Source organism: Hevea brasiliensis, chromosome 1 (assembly GCF_030052815.1).
Source record: "Hevea brasiliensis isolate MT/VB/25A 57/8 chromosome 1, ASM3005281v1, whole genome shotgun sequence".
NCBI lineage: Eukaryota > Viridiplantae > Streptophyta > Magnoliopsida > Malpighiales > Euphorbiaceae > Hevea > Hevea brasiliensis.
Window position 1 is genome coordinate 120818851 of NC_079493.1, and position 16800 is coordinate 120835650.

General features: G+C 31.6%; 2 protein-coding genes across 4 annotated transcripts; both read right to left on the minus strand.

Annotated features, from left to right (window-relative positions):
• Positions 1-519: 519 nt before the first annotated feature.
• Positions 520-5225, minus strand: LOC131181460 (proline-rich receptor-like protein kinase PERK3). Of its 3 annotated transcripts, XM_058149596.1 has the most exons (9): positions 5207-5225; positions 4245-4317; positions 3752-4117; positions 3465-3569; positions 3296-3366; positions 2358-2434; positions 2099-2240; positions 1229-1390; positions 520-1127 (listed from the first exon to the last, which is right to left on the minus strand). In XM_058149596.1, the coding sequence occupies exons 1-9, from the start codon at positions 5213-5215 to the stop codon at positions 1044-1046; spliced, it is 1089 nt and encodes a 362-aa protein (XP_058005579.1). In that variant the 5' UTR covers positions 5216-5225; the 3' UTR covers positions 520-1043. The 3 variants fall into 3 exon arrangements, with proteins under 3 accessions (XP_058005579.1, XP_058005578.1, XP_058005577.1); XM_058149595.1 differs by lacking the exons at positions 4245-4317; positions 5207-5225 and having other exon boundaries at positions 3465-3554; positions 3752-4238; XM_058149594.1 differs by lacking the exons at positions 4245-4317; positions 5207-5225 and having other exon boundaries at positions 3752-4238.
• Positions 5226-8658: 3433 nt separating this feature from the next.
• On the minus strand, positions 8659-10728 carry LOC131183819 (proline-rich receptor-like protein kinase PERK15). Its single transcript, XM_058154483.1, has 7 exons — positions 10677-10728; positions 10522-10584; positions 9790-10368; positions 9464-9544; positions 9275-9345; positions 8968-9050; positions 8659-8806 (listed from the first exon to the last, which is right to left on the minus strand). The coding sequence occupies exons 1-7, from the start codon at positions 10726-10728 to the stop codon at positions 8659-8661; spliced, it is 1077 nt and encodes a 358-aa protein (XP_058010466.1).
• Positions 10729-16800: the final 6072 nt, after the last annotated feature.

Consider the following 16800-nt stretch of genomic DNA (forward strand, 5'->3'; position numbering starts at 1 on the left):
CTAAATTAAGAAATAATTTATCAAACTTCAATAATAATGGTCACGTACTTAAAAGGTATTTTTATCAAAAAAAAAAAAAATTAAGGCTCTTCATCTTTTCTACTCAAGAATCGTGGAGGTTACCGGTATCTATAGAAAGGTCAATTTTTGTGCACAGATTAATTAGCTTTTTCTACTCAAAATTATCTGTTGGCGTTCATGGGTTAGAGAGCCTCCACCCTCTAATTTGGTTATATTTAAAACTGCTATAGGGAGGAGAAGAGAAAAGCTTTGAGGGGAGCCAAAAAGAAGACAGCAAGGGAGAGTGGCACTAAAGAAGTTCCACAATAAAGAAAATTTGTGGTGATTAATTTTGTTAGACTGTAATTGAAAGGAGTTGACCTTCATCTGGTCCGCAGAAAATTTTGTCTGCCGTCTCTAACGTTGGTTACCATAAATAGAATAGATGGGTCTCCGTGCCAATTCTTCTCTTTTTTATCCAGATTTTTAATTTGCATGTACTAGTGATTGAAACGATCATTAACAAAACAAAATCATCGGATTTGTCACATTTGTATTTCTGCTGTATCTTCATCAGCATCATCGTTCTTAATTTCTGATGTAAAGAGGGGTGGGCATGGGCAGGGCTTTCTTTCTAACCAAAACAAGCCGACTCCAAACAATCCGAAACCACAGCCAAGCCACATTGTAAACAGAAAATCAAACCATATAGGCAGAGCTACGAAGAATAGACTCAAAATTCGTTAACACAAAAAAAAAAAAAAAAAAAACACACGGACACACACAAATCGTAGGGTAAGAGAGTTCTAAGCATAACTCAGATCTACAAAATCACAAACCATACCTATAAAAACCAATTTGAATCAAAGGAGGCTATGAAGGGCAATTTGAACCAAAGGAGGGATGACTATGTCAATGTATGAAAAGGGAATGGAGTAGAGGGTTGCATAAATTAATTGCAGCTGAGGCTTCTCTTAGTCCAGACCTTGTGTATCGTTATATTGGTTATATTTCTAAATCTATGATTCCCATGGCTAATATAGTTAATACTCATCTTTAAGGAAAGTGTTGTCACTGCTTAGCCATATACTTTCCGATGCCAAATTTCCTTGTAAGACTTCAACAATCTGCATCAAATATTAATGCTTAAATGTTATCAGTATTAATTAATTAATAATAATTAACTTGTAAATAATTTTTTTTACTTCATGAACATGCTTAAACATACCTGACTCATTTTTGGCCGATATTTTGCAGGTTTATATATACAGGCTGCGGCACAATAAATCATTCGAATCATTTCTATTTTGCTATAATTATTCTTTAATTTGACATCAACAATATTACTATAATTGTCTGTGTCCAAAGCTTCTTTGAGTTGAACTGCTACCTGAAATTTGGAAAACAGAAATTTTAGTTAACTATATCATCATAACTCCCCCATTCATTGGATGATAGTTGATTTTTTTTTTTATTTTAGTTTAAGATGTTGACTTATTATGTCTTTTAGTAAAGAAATATAAAGATAAAATAAATGGAAATTCAATCTCCACGACTGTATAACTTTCTCAATTATGAAAGTAACTTACTAAGAAAAGTCAGTAAGTTGAGAATGGATTAGCAATTAAATTGGACTTCCTTAATAGAAGTAAATCAAAAAGAAATTATCAAGATCTACAATGCTACCGCATTTGTGACACTAGCTTTTATCGATAAACAAAGGTGAATAAAATATTAAAAAATCAAAGTTCTTGACAAGTAACTTTCTAATAAGCATTTATTTGCAGGGAAATTACTTTAATAAAAGAAATTAAAAATAAAAAAGCAAAGCATGTTTAAACCAAATGAAACCTGATTAAGTGAAGGATATAATGATGCATAGATTTGTAAGAATAGAAAATTTTTATCTAGATCCGATTTATAATGGACTCAAGACATAAATATATGAAATTCAAGTATTTAATAGGTGAATCCTATCATACATTTTATATTTTAGGTTTATAATAGACTAAATTTAAATAAAAAAATCCAGTGTTGACTGTTATGGAGTAATACAATATGAAAGAAAAAAAAATTACACACACACACATGTGCGTACCCAAGAAGTCAAGGCTTGAAAATTGCCTTCCCTTGAAATAGGCTTTTTACCAGTGATTAACTCTAAAAGCACCACACCAAAGGAATATACATCAGTCTTATCACTGATCTGTTGGGTTCTGAAATATTCAGGGCAAAGATAACTGCAAATGGAGAAAATGTGCGTGAGAAGAACCTATTCTATAAATTTTCCTAAATAATGAAAATCTAGGTAGATGTAATCATGCTTGGCTAACAAATACAGAACATATATATCTTACCCAAAGGTTCCCTTTACCACAGTGGACATATGGGTAACAGAATTTGAAAATTGCTTGGCAAGTCCAAAATCTGAAATCTGAAAAGAAAGAATTGATATGGGTACATCTATTCTGTTAAATAGCAAAAAAATCAATGACAACCGAAATTAATTTAAACAATTTTATATTTCAAACTGAAATTAATGAAAAAATTCAGTATTATTAATCCAATTAATAAGAATGTAAGTTTCCTCATCTTAATAACTAGGGTTTAATTCTTGATAGCATGTGAAAATTTTACTTATTTTTTTCAATGTGGTATTCCCAACCCCTTAAGTAAAACTACAAAGTTGTCGCTTGACAATCTTATAGTATGTTAAATTCGCATCAAAATGACTTAAATTTGAAGAAAATATTAGTTAAAATTTCAATATATAAATGGTTACATTACTTTACGCATCAAAATGACTAGCCAATTTAATATTATGACTCAACCACTTATATATTGCTCTTTTACTTTATATTCTTTTAATACAGGATTCCCAACTCAATGGTCATAATACAACCGTTGTACAAACAGCCCCTCAACTTAGACTCAAAACGTTTGTTTCTCTGATCCCGGCAAATTATATTGAACACATATTCTCTATCTAGAGTCAGGTATAAGTTTGGTGAAGAAAAAGATGTCTGATCCTAAGCTTTCACTTAATGCGGTTTCAATTCGAATTTTGCAGCTAAAAAAAAAAAATTGGGTTTCAAATCGGCCCAGTTCAGTTCATTCAATTATGAAATAGTCTCCAATGATGACTACCTTAATCCCTTTCCTATTTTGTGACTCTAGTTCGAACTTTCAAGGCAAATCATTAAAATTCTCGGAAAAAAATTGTGCAAAATGTAGATAGGAAGATTAGCAAAAATTGTGGGAGCATGCATAAAGCTTTATCTCACATAAATCTTACCTTTGGTTCAAAGTTTTGATCAAGAAGGATATTGCTAGCAGTGATATTCCTGTGTATGATCTTTGGATTACCTAAACATATATATATCATAAAAATAAAGTGTAATTAGATGACCATGCCAATACCTTAAACATGAAAAAAGAATCTGGCTTATTAGCTAAATACTCACAGATTTCATGCAAATATGCCAATCCTTTTGCAGAACCTATGGCAATTTTTATTCTGGCTAGCCAATTGATGACCACTCTGTTGTCCTGTTCTGCAATTATAGAAACTTTGTACATGATTTTCATTTTCCATTTGGATACATAAAAAGGGAAGAAGGTGTGGGATTTTTTTTTTAATTTTTTTTTTATGAACTAGGCATGGAGAATGTTTTGACCTTCCTCCATATGATTATCTATCAATTTATGTCATACATTTTTTGTTGCAGACTAGGCGAAGGTAAGGACTCACCATGTAAATGATCTCGCAAGGAATTGTTGGGAATAAACTCATAAATAAGCAATCTATTGGCTTTCTCACTGCAGTATCCGATCAGATTCACGAGATTTCGGTGATGGATGCGGTTAAGCGTCCCAATCTCTGCCATAAATTCATTTTCCCCTTGTCTAGACATATGTTTAAGCTTCTTAATTGCAACAACCATACCATTTGGAAGCGTTCCCTTAAAAACCTGACCAAAACCACCCTCGCCAAGGAGATTGAAATTGGAAAAGCCACCAGTTGTTTTTGCTAATTCTTGATAAGTAAATACTCTTAATGTAGTAATTTGTATCCTCTCAACGCTAAGTACAGATTCTAGATTAGTAGTAGGCCTTCCTGTAATTGAAGGAGAAGTGATACATAAAATACAATTTACAGAAAATTCAGTAACCAAACATAATTCATGTACAAAGAAAATAAATAAAAATGGCATTGCATAGTTGTGATAAGAAAAAGAATATACCTTGAAGAGTTTCGATGTCTTTCCAATTCATTATCTTCACATGAGGTATAGTTCCTTCAAGAACTCTAATTATCTACACGACATAACAATCTTAAAACATTATATATATATATATATATATATATATATATATATATATACATATCATTTTATACGTTTGAATCCATTAATGAGAATGTTGCACTTCTTTTTAGTTCCTCTTTTATCCTGCAAATATTTATTTTCACTTTATTTTATTTTTGAAGAAACATGATTTTTTATAATTTAATTAGTTTAACATCTTCTCTAACTCAAAAACCTTTTTCATCAATACAACTCTATAGTTTTCTCTCATAATCTCGTTACAGTCCATCATTAAAAAAAAAGAAAAAAAATTAAACAACACTACTCATGCAGCCATATGATTGCTTAATCATAATGTAAATGAAAAAATAAATCTTAATCGACGTCCAAATCAACTTATAAATAAATTAATTGTAAAATCATAGTTTTTTGGTATTTTTTTTAATTTGTAAGATTGATTTTAGAAATGTAAATCGCAAAAACAAAATCACTATGCTCATAAACAAAAAATAAAATAAATACTTGCGGAGATTTAATCTACTTTTAAGATATAGGAACTCAAATTTTTTGGCATAGAACAATATGAAAAAGTAATTTATCGAATATAACTTAACAAAATAAACTAAAATATGAGTTTAGTTTTAACATTAACATTATATATATATATATATATATATATATATATATATATATATATATACTAAATTTTTATCAAAATATGAATTTATAAATTTAAAAATAATTTTAATAATATTAATTAAAAATTCATTATTATTATTATTATTATTATTATTATTATTATTATTATTATTATTATTATTATTATTATTACACTAAGGAATTAATCACAAATAAAATTAGAGCTAAAAGGTAAAATAATGTCGTAAATACATATTCACCTGTTTCATTATTGGTCGAGAGCGAAGGTTTATATCTTTGAAGTCAGCGCAACAAATCATTCTTATCATTTCCTCCTCATTGTACTCTTGTAATCTAGAATCAACAAGATCAGTATATTCATTATTTTCCAATGCTTGTCCAATCCGATCCTTAGCCTGAATGTTGATAAAGTGAAGTATTTGTTAATATTTTTTTTTCAAAATAAAACTTTAATTTTTCACCATAATTACAATTATTTCTTTTCCTGCATATGCTAGTTTAATGGTATAGGCTATGTATGATTTAAGAGATCTAAACCCATAAATTACGTATAATTTATAAAAATATAAATAAAGGAAATATATTAAATTAATAATAAAATAATATCAGGGTCGGCACTTGAAATGTTGGATCACTTACAGGAAAATTAATGGAGCTTGTAGATACCTTAGAAAGGAGAACGGTAAATATTGCTTGCATTCAGGAGACTAAATGGGTAGGAGAGAAAAGTAATGAAGTGGGTAATTCAAGATACAAACTGTAGTTTACCGGAAAGGAGAGAAACAAAAACGGAGTGGGCATAATCATAGACAGGATATTGAAAGATGCAGTAATAGCTGTGAAAAGAGTAGGAGATAGAATTATACTAGTAAAGCTAGTACTAGAAGGAGAAACAATAAATATAGTTAGTGCTTATGCCCCACAAATAGGACTAGACAGTGAAAGTAACAAAAGTTTTGAGAAGATATGGATGATTTAATGCAAAGTATACCGAATGAAGAGAATGTTTTCATTAGTGGAGATTTGAATGGACATGTAGAAAGTGATAGACAAGGTTATAAGAATGTTCATGGAGATTTTAGTTTTGGCAGTCAAAATAAGGAAGAAAAAAGCATCCTGGATTTTGCTATGACATACGACCTAATACTAGCAAATACCTACTTTATAAAAAGAGAGTCACATTTAGTGACTTTCAAAAGTGAGCAACATAGAAGCCAAATCGACTTCCTCTTAACCAGGAAGACAAATAGAGCTCTACGCAAGGATTGCAAGGTCATTCCAGGAGAGGCTTTAACAAGTCAACATCGGTTGGTGGTCTTGGATTTTAAGTTTAGGAACAATTCAAGTAAGGTCAGAAGAAATAGTGTAGCTCGAACAAAGTGGTAGGAGTTCAAACGAGTAATGCAAGTGAAGTTCAAAAATGAGTTTCTCGAGTCCGAAGTATGGAAGCTGGGTATGGAGGTCAGTGATATGTGAATACAGATGGCATCAAAAATTAGAGAAGTAGCTAAAAAAGTACTTGAAGAGTCTAAAGAACATGGACCATGAGTTTCTCGAGTCCGAAGTATGGAAGCTGGGTATGGAGGTCAGTGATATGTGAATACAGATGGCATAAAAAATTAGAGAAGTAGCTAGAAAAGTACTTGAAGAGTCTAAAGAACATGGACCACCCTCAAAAGAGAGATGGTGGTGAAATGAGGAAGTACAAAAGACAGTGAAGAGAAAAAGGGAATGGTATAAGAAATTACCTAAATGTAATAATAATGAGGCATATGAACAGTACAAGATAGCAAAGAAAGAGGCAAAAAAGGCAGTTAGTCAAGTAAGAGCACAGGCCTTTTAAAAGTTATATGAGAAACTTGAAACTAAAAAATGGGAGAAATATATTTATAGATTAGCAAGGAGGAGAGAAAGGAAATGTCAAGATCTTAATCAAGTTATATGCTTTAAGGATAAAAAAGGAAAAGTGTTGGTGAAAGATGAGAACATTAAAGAAAGATGGAGAAATTATTTTAATAATCTCTTTAATAATAGTCAAAATGGTAATAGCGTAAATATAAACTATAAAACAATAGAAAAGAATGTGAATTATCTAGAAGGATTAAATCTTTAGAAGTAAAGGAAGCACTTAAGAGAATGAAAGTGAATAAAGCCTGTGGACCCGATGAAATACGAATTGAAGTGTGAAAGTGTTTGGGAGATATGGGAATAGCATGGTTAACTAAATTATTTAATAAGATTCTAAACTCAAAGAAAATTCCTGATAAATGGAGGAGGAGTATTTTAGTACCTATTTTTAAAAATAAGGGAGACATACAGAGTTGCTCAAACTATAGAGGAATTAAACTCATAAGTCATACAATGAAGTTGTGGAAGAGAGTTGTGGAGCATCAACTACGTCATGATACTTCTATCTCTCTCAATCAATTTGGTTTCAACTGTGGAAGCGATCTTTCTCATTAGAAGCTTAATGGAGAATTATAGAGATGTGAAAAAAGATCTACACATGGTTTTTATTGATTTGGAGAAAACTTATGATAGTATTCCAAGAGATGTCTTATGGAATGTGTTAGAACAAAAGAGGATATCTATTAGGTACATATAAGTGTTGAAAGATATGTATGAAGGAGCAACTACTATTGTGCGTATAGTGGGAGGGGACACGAGATTTTCCGATCTCAATTGGATTACACCAAGGATCAGCCATAAGCCCTTATCTTTTTACATTAGTTTTAGATGAATTGACGAAATATATACAAGAGAGTATTCCTTGGTGCATGATGTTTGCGGATGATATTGTTCTGATAGATGAGACACGAGAAGGAGTCAATAGAAAGCTAGAGCTTTGGAGAATTACTCTAGAGTCAAAGAGTTTTAAGTTAAGCAGAACGAAGACGGAATACATGCATTGCAAGTTCAGTGAAGGCCAAACGGATGATAGGGAAGTAGTTTGAATGGAGTTGTACTGTCCCAAAGTAATCACTTTAAATATCTAGGCTCAGTCCTTCAAGTAGATGAGGGATGTAACGAGGATGTTAGTCATAGGATTAAAACCGGATGGTTGAAGTGGAGACGTGCCACGGGAGTTCTATGTGATCGTAAGATTCCCAATAAGTTGAAAGGAAAATTTTACCGTACAGCCATATGACCAGCTATGTTATATGGTAGTGAGTGTTGGACACTGAAAGAGTCGTATGCGTCTAAGATAAGAGTTGCAGAGATGATAATGTTAAGGTGGATGAATGGCCATACTAGACTAGATAAAGTCCGTAATGAGAGTATTAGAGAAAAGGTAGGAGTGGTGCCAATTGAAGATAAGTTGAGAGAAGGAAGATTGAGGTGGTTTGGTCATGTGAAGCGTAGACATACGGAGGCTCCAGTTAGACAAGTAGAGCACATTAGGTTAGAGGATAGAAAGAAAAAAAGGGATAGACCTAAATTGACTTGGAGGAGAGTAGTACAACATAACCTAGAAGCATTACATATTTCTGAGGATTTAATCCAAAATCGTTAGAGTGGAGAAAGCGAATCCATATAGACGACCCCAAATTTTTGGGATGAAGGCTTAGTTGAGTTGAGTATAGCATTTTTTTATAAATGATTAAATATTAAAAATTTCTATTTAAATAAAATTTTATATATATATATATATATATATATATATATATATATATATATATATATATATAAGTTAGTGTCTTACCCAATTAATAATAGTGTCCCCTCGATTATCTAAAGGTTTTCTTCCAGTAATTAATTCTAAAAGTACAACACCAAAAGAATATACATCTGATTTCTCAGACACTCTTTGAATATCACCATATTCTGGATCTGCATAACTGCAATGAAAAGCTGAATTAAGATATTTTTAACTAGAAAATGAAAATCTTCAGTAATATGGGATCTTAAAATTAGTATTTTCTCTGTTATATTTTATTTCGCATTTTAAATAATTATAAAATATTTGATTATTCAAATAATAAGGGAAAAAAAATCTTACACATTTGTTCCCCTCAATATACTGGTGATGTGATTAACATTACCAGTATTTGGTAGAAAATTCGCAAGCGAAAAATCTGCAACCTGAATCAATGATTTATGTAAATTAATAGATTTTTTTACCATAAAATTTAATATAAAAATAATCAAACATAACAAAAATTAACTTATATCCTAAAAAAATTTATCTTATCAAATATAACAAAATTAACTTATCAAATTAATGAAATTACAAAATTTTTTTTTTTCAATATCTTCTAAAAAATTTAGGCATTTTACTGTAGATTTAAATGCTGAAAATATCTTACCTTTGGTTCAAAGTCATTATCAAGAAGAATATTATCTGCTTTAATATCTCGATGAATAATTTTAGGTCTACCTGAAAATATATAAAAGAAACCTTAATGGAAAATAAATTAAAAACGCTAAAAAAGTAAAAATACATTAAGCCTCACAATAATTAACTATAGCCTAGAAAGAGTAGAATTACTCACAACCTTGATGTAGATATAATAACCCTTTTGCAGAGTGTATGGCGATTCTCATTCTTTTCGGCCATTCCAAAATCTCATCTTTTTCTGTTAAAAATATAAAAACCAAACTCAATTAAGATTAAAATGTAGATTTTAAATTAATTTTTTATTATGATTTGATTTTATAGCTAATTAACTTAGGATTTATATATATTATAATCTTCTTGGTTCAGGATTTTTTGTGTGCCTATGTGTAAAGTTAGGGAAATGGTATAAGTTGTACAGAAGTGTAACGAAATGCCTAGATATCATATGTATATGAATACCTCAGTGCAGGCAAAAAGACTCACCATGTAAATGATCTGTCAAGGTATTATTGGGAACAAACTCTAAAACAAGTAATCTGTCGGCCCCCTGAGTGCAGTGCCCAATCATCTTAACAATATTTGGGTGTTTCACACAGCTAAGGTACTCACCCTCCTCCAATTTATCTTCCAACTTTATTTTTTTAAGTTTCTTGATAGCAACCACTTCACCATCTAAGATTGCCTTAAAGACTTGACCAAAACCACCCTCACCCAGTAGGCAGTTGTTGGAGAAATAATCAGTTGCCTCTGCCAGTTCTTTAAAACCATATTCCTTCATCTTATGTATTTCAGCATTCTCATAGGCTGGTGCATGACTTTGATTCTCCTCCTCATCAGAAGATGAGCTAGATTCAATTGGATCTATAACCAAGGACTGTGCAGGTGCATGAATTTGATTCTCCTCATAAGAAGATAAGCTAGATTCAATCGGATCTAGAAACGGTGAGTGGTGAGATAGATGTGCAGGTGCATGACTTCGATTCTTCTTATCAGAAGATGAGCTAGATTTAATCGGATCTATCGACTGGTGAGGTAGCGGTGCATGTAAGTAAGATCTATCATCTGACCAAATTATAACAGGCCACAATTGGTTAGGGAAGAAAGAAAACTCAAAAGTCCAATAATAATAAAAATAAAAATAAAAACCTCAAAAGTACAACTAAAAAAAAAAAAAAACTCTAAAGCCTCTACATTTAAACACTTTTTTTTTATAACCAGAATGGGCAGATGTCATCGATGGAAGCAAATTACATGGTCGTAATACGAGTCCAGCAAACTCTAAAACCCAATCGTCAAAAAAAAAAAAAAAAAAAAAAAAAGAAAAAAACCCAACTCTCACTTGGAACCCTAGCCAACTTGGGCAGACAGACCCCAACTAAACCCGGCAAAAACAGAGAAGGATCGCCGCTGCACTAGGATCATCAGACGTCGCAGAACGTCAGCCACAACACAAAGAGGAAACTCCACCAAACACAACGGGGATGGGGGTGTTTAACGGACATGCGGGCTAAACACCCCCATCCCCGATTGAAGTAGAGATCTCTAACACAAATCAACTTAGGCAGCTAGAAAAATCAGTCTCATAAACGAACCCGATGAACTAGGACCATAGATGCCGACGAACCAGGAGAGGCTTGGCAGTGCTCAGGCCTTTCAATCTCATATAGCCCTTAGGGTCAAAGATCAGTACTCAAATGGCACTAGATGTATCCTTGAGATGCCAACCCGTCAGCAGGGATAGCCCCTGGAAACCAACCTTAATTTATACCAAAAAGCCCCTCAACCGACTGCATTACTCAGATACCCGGTATGCAGATCAGCAATAGAGACACAACCAAAACCCCATCCAAGATGGTTACCAATAACTCCAGACTGGAGACTAAGGAAACTAGGAAAGCAAGAGGGAAAATTAATAAAACTAAAGGAAAAGCTAACTGAGGTAGGGAGAGGGTCGACGGCCAACGGCCGGACCTCCCCTGGGTTAATCTGCGTTGACGACTTCAGAAAAAGAGAGGAGAGAAAGCAAAAACACCTTCTGATAAGAAATGAAATGATTCCTTTATGGAAGATAAATAGAAGTATAACTCAAAAGCCTCTACGGCTTTATTACCAAAGACTCATCATAAAGTGTCGGCCAAAGCAAATACCTCTAGCGTCAGTACTGGTCTTGCTCAAGAAGCAACCCATCAAAGTCGCAGAGTCGCCCGCTACAGTTTTGCTAACATGACCACTACAACAAAAGTCGGTAATAATATGGTGGCCGGCGACTGGAGCCTGCGGAGTGAGATACAAGGGAGGGGGAGGGGGGTGGGTGGGTGCGAACTGCGAAGGTATAGACTTTTTTTTTTTTTAATATTGTAAGCAACAGAATTATTGTTGTTATTACTTTACTACTGTCAATATAAAGGGTGAGTGACAGGAAGGTTTTTTTTTTTTTTTTAAAGGAAAGATTTATTTTAATTAATTTCCACCTATGTGTTTAAGTTTAAATAGTTCTAATTTTAGCTAAAAAATTAAAATAATAATTATTTAAATTTTTAATAATAAAATTATTAATTTTTTTATTAAAAGTAATATTATTAATATAAAATTATAAAACTAATCAAAAAACTTTTGTTTTATTTTTTATAAAAATTTAAACTCAAATAAAAAATTATTATAAAAATAACTAAAGGAAAAGCTAACTTTATTATGACTCTAATCCATTAGCATATTCAAGGATTTCGATAATTATTTGTCTATTCAATAATGCAACTCTTCTATTCAATAATGCAACTCCCCGAAAAATAATTGAGGCTCTCCTGTGGCAGCTGGCCGGCGCAATAAAAAAGGACAAAAAAGTGTCAAGGGCAGCTGGTGCGCGCAGAAGCTGTCTGGATAGCGTCCGCGACGCGCAGGCCATCTGGGTGTCTGCTACGCGTTAGTCACCTGTCTAGACTTTCTGAAATTATGTTTTGGCCCATTGCCTCTTTGTTTTATTACGTGTGTACACACTATTCACGAATCTAGAAAAATTTTTTTAGAGTTAACACATAAAAAATAAATTATAAAAATAATTTTACAAATATAAAAAATATTATATTAATATTTTGTAATTAAATTGATCCTAAAAAATATTAAAATTTATAATATTATTAAATATATCTCTCTTTATATGTGATTGAACAGTCTTTTGACAAATAATTACATATATAATTATTATAATTTTATTTAGATAAAATATTATTATACTTTTATTTAATTTTAAATTTTATAAAAAAATTTAATAATAAAATAAAATAATATATGTAAGAATTTTTAGTGAAATGAAAGGTGAGTTGACTCCTCTTTATAAAAAGAATTTTTAGTGTATCCACCACTAATTTTTGTAAGGTAGTAAAATATAATTTAATAGTAATAAAATTTATGCAAACAAATTTTCATAAATTTGAATAAATAATTAATTTAGATATATTTAATAAATACATAGCATGGTAAGATATAGCATTATAGATATTTTATATATATTCAATATAAACTCATAAATTTAATCAATATCAACTCATAAATTTAATGATTCAACAACTCACTTATTTAATTAATGAATAAAAATACCTATAAAAATAATTTAATAATGACATAAAAAACTAATAAAGAATATAAAATCAATAGAATGTCCTTAAGATACTAAGGAATTCAGTTGAGTTTTCCCAAAATTAGGACTTTACCTTTAAAAAGAAATGCAATTTAGCACAAATAAAGCACATAAGGGACAGGCCAATACCATATAAAATCCAAGATTTTTCCAATAGTCTATCTGGTAGTCCTTATTTACTTCAAATGAACCATTTTTTGCAAATTACACCTTAAAATAATAATTATCAGCATATTTAACATTAAATTTTGAAGATTAATGTAACACCCCTATTTGTATAGCTAGGTATATTTCACTGTTCCGGTGACTGGAGTCGGTCCGGACAATTAAGGGGATTAGGACCACACTTAAGACAACTAGAGAAACCATAAACACAAATAATTAGTAATGTTCAATTAGTTAAGTATAAATAAGAAAAACAGAACATAAGAAGTTAAGCAGTGAGAGTCACAGCGATGGGTGACCTCCTCGGGAACGACTGCGAAGTCGTTTTAAACTCAAATTTCGAACCGTAAAAAGTGACGCTGCGGTCCTTAGGACCCTTATAAACACAGTGGAAAAGAGAAAATCACGAAAAAGAACTGTTAAGCCAGTCAAATAATTAGGTCAGGGAGCCGGAAGAAATATGGAATTAATTGCAAACCGGGATGAACCGGCGAGGGGCAATTTGGTCAATTGACCCCGAGAGCTGACTCCTGACCTAACTGTCAAATAAAATTGGACAAAAGAAAATTTCGGAATCGAGAATTAAATTAAAGAACTAATAGAAAAATAAATAGAAAAGAAAAAGGAAATGGAAAAATGGAAAAATCAAAAGGTGATGACATCATGCATGACCTCATGCATGATGCCATAAAAGAATATAATTAATTAATTTATTTATTTACATTTTTGGTCTTCCATAAGACTTAAAAATTCATAAAAAAAAAAAAGAAAATCATTTCTTCTTCTTTAAAAAACGTTTTTATCTCTCTCTCACTTTTCTCTCCCAAGGTTCCTCCATTAACAAGCTTTTAAAGCTTGAAAAACTTAGTTCTTCCCCATAAATTTCAATCCTAAACCCTAAAAAGCTTCCAATCTACACTAGAAAAGAAGATTGAGGGAGAAGAAGAAAAAAGAAAGTGAAAGAATTGGTGGATTGTAAATCAAAGAATTAAGGTTAGTGTTCTTCTTCATTTTCTCTTTGAATCTATGTTTAAGTAGTTAAGTTATGCTTGTAAATAAACTTAAAATGGAAAGAAAATTTGTTGAGGGATTATATAGAATTTTGGACAGCTAGGGTTTGGTTGGACAAAGTATAAATTTGTTTGAGCTAAACATGTTGGAAGCTTAATTGAGTTAAGGGAGTATGCTTATAAGTGTTTAATTAGCTAAATGCAACAAAGGACATAAATTAGGGTTTTGAACTTAGGGTTTGTGAACAAAAAATGCAAGAAATGAGTAAATGGCATGTTTCACCTATTATGAACTGAAAAATAGTCAATTGTGACCAAATAAGTTGTGTTTGAATTATTAGAAGTGAAGCCAAATTCGGAGGTTGTATGGTCATGCTGTTGGCAGCATGACCATGTCAACTTTGAAGGACCAAAACTGAAATTTTACAAGTCCAATTGATATGCCACCAATTGAGGATGAAAATAGACATAAAATGACACAATTTTCATTTAGGAACTATGCCCAAAAACTAACCAAAACCTAGTGAACAAATTGACCAAAGTTGAATAAGAGCTGTTTGCCACTGCACAAACTGACTAAATGAACAGTAACTGTTCATTTAGTCATAACTCGAGTTAGGTAGGTCAAAATGACCTGAAATTTTACCAGTAATTAGATAAGATATAGATCTAAAACTTTCATGAAGAACACCAACCCAAATTATGCCATTAACCTAATCAAATTATTGAGCAAAGTTGAGTTACTGAACCTGCAAAACTGCAGATTTCCATTTGAACAGTAAAATTTCAATGGCTATAACTCTCTCTAGAAAACTCCGATTTAGGCGATTCTTGAACCGATGGAAACCTAAGACATAGTAGAACATTTTGTATGAAGGAAATTAGACCAAATTATAGACTTAACTTGATCAAATTACCGAACAAAGTTGGATCAAAAATCTGCCAGAACCAAAATAGCAGTATGAGCGATTGCGTGAGCGATGGCGTATTTTGGCTATAACTTGAGCTACAAAACTCCAATTGGGGTGATCCAAAAATGAGAATACACTTAAGACAATAAGGAATATTTTCTATGAAGGAAGTTTTGTCAAATTCCAACAGTAAAGTGACCAATGGAACAGTACAACCTAAGGCACCAAAACTAAAAATTTGTAACTTTGCCTAAAGGACTTAAGTTTTGAGAAAATCACCAAAACCAACAAGTTTGGTGACCAAAATGTGGTATGTGGGTGAAGTTGGAATTTCCATACCTATTAAGCCTTAGAAAGTCAACAATTTGACTTGAATAGTATAGTGAATAGTAACCCCGAAATGAAAATTTCTAAGAACGTTAGTTTAAGCATATTTGGGCTAGAATTAAGTATTTATGAATTAATTATTGGATTTATGGTAAGTTATGATACTGAAACACTGTAAAACTGTGTATTTCAGTGGAAAAAAACACCGGGAAAGGATCCGAGGAATCGAGTCAAAGCCGATAGGCGACTCGCATCAGGTTTGTGCACAAAAATTTATAAATTATAGTTTTTACAATGAAAATTGATTTGTTATACATTGTGAATATGTTTATTTTATTATGAATTTCGAGAATGTTTTGCTACCTATTTTATAATGGAGATTTGAAATGAAGTTTGTTTAATTTTCTGCATTGTGAAATTTTTGTGTTAATTATGGGTTTTAAGTACTACGGTGTTGCCACCTGTGAATGAAAATTTGACTTTAGAAATTGATTGTGTTTCGCATAAAATATTTGAATAACTTGATTTAAATTGTTTTAATTCACACTTGGCATGGCAATATTAATATATTCATCATCCACTTGTGGGGTGAGTTTGATATTTGATCAGTTTCCTCCCTCTCTGGCTTCCCAGTCTGAGGGGCGAGTTTGGATGAGTACTCATTAGCTAGCAAGCCACCTCCCTCATTGATTTCGATTAGTAGGGGTGTTTGCCTTGTCGTGATGTACACACGGCATGTTCAGAAATTTTGTGTCATGGCCTAAGTTGTGTTATTGTTTGGCAATACTATATTTATTAAATTGTTTGATTAAATTTTGTGTTGTATGAAGCTTTGAAAATTATGATTTGTTATAAATGTGATTTAAAAAAATTATGAAATGCGATTATGAGATTTTTTAATTATAATTTGTTCATAAATGTTTTATATTATGCATTTTATACTTTATTGTGCACCACTGAGTATCTTTATACTCAGCGATAGCTTTAACTTGCTGTCGCAGATAGAGAAAAGGACATAGCAGTAGAGTGAGCTGCTACAGTCAGAGAGGAGCACGGTTGAAGAACTTCTTTACGGGTATTGTCTATACCCTGGTAGTTTAGTTTGATGTAAATATGATAGTATGCATATGTATCTCTATAGTTTGAGCAGTTATACAGATAAAATTATAACAATATTATTTTGAGATTTTACGTCTGTAAATTAACTTATGAATGTAAATTAATTAATTAAAATGAAATGTGCATGAGTTTATGAAATGTTTTGAGTTATTAATTTTTGATTTGAATTTTGAGTTGAAGTGTTGCCATTGTTGTTGATTTGAAGTTTGGTGGTTGCAAATGAAGTTGTGATTGAGAAAAATATTGGGAGTGTTTTTATTTTCAGGTTTTGAAGAACTGTTTTCTCAAAATACAGACGGCACTCTGCCGAAATTTTTGTAAAAATTAC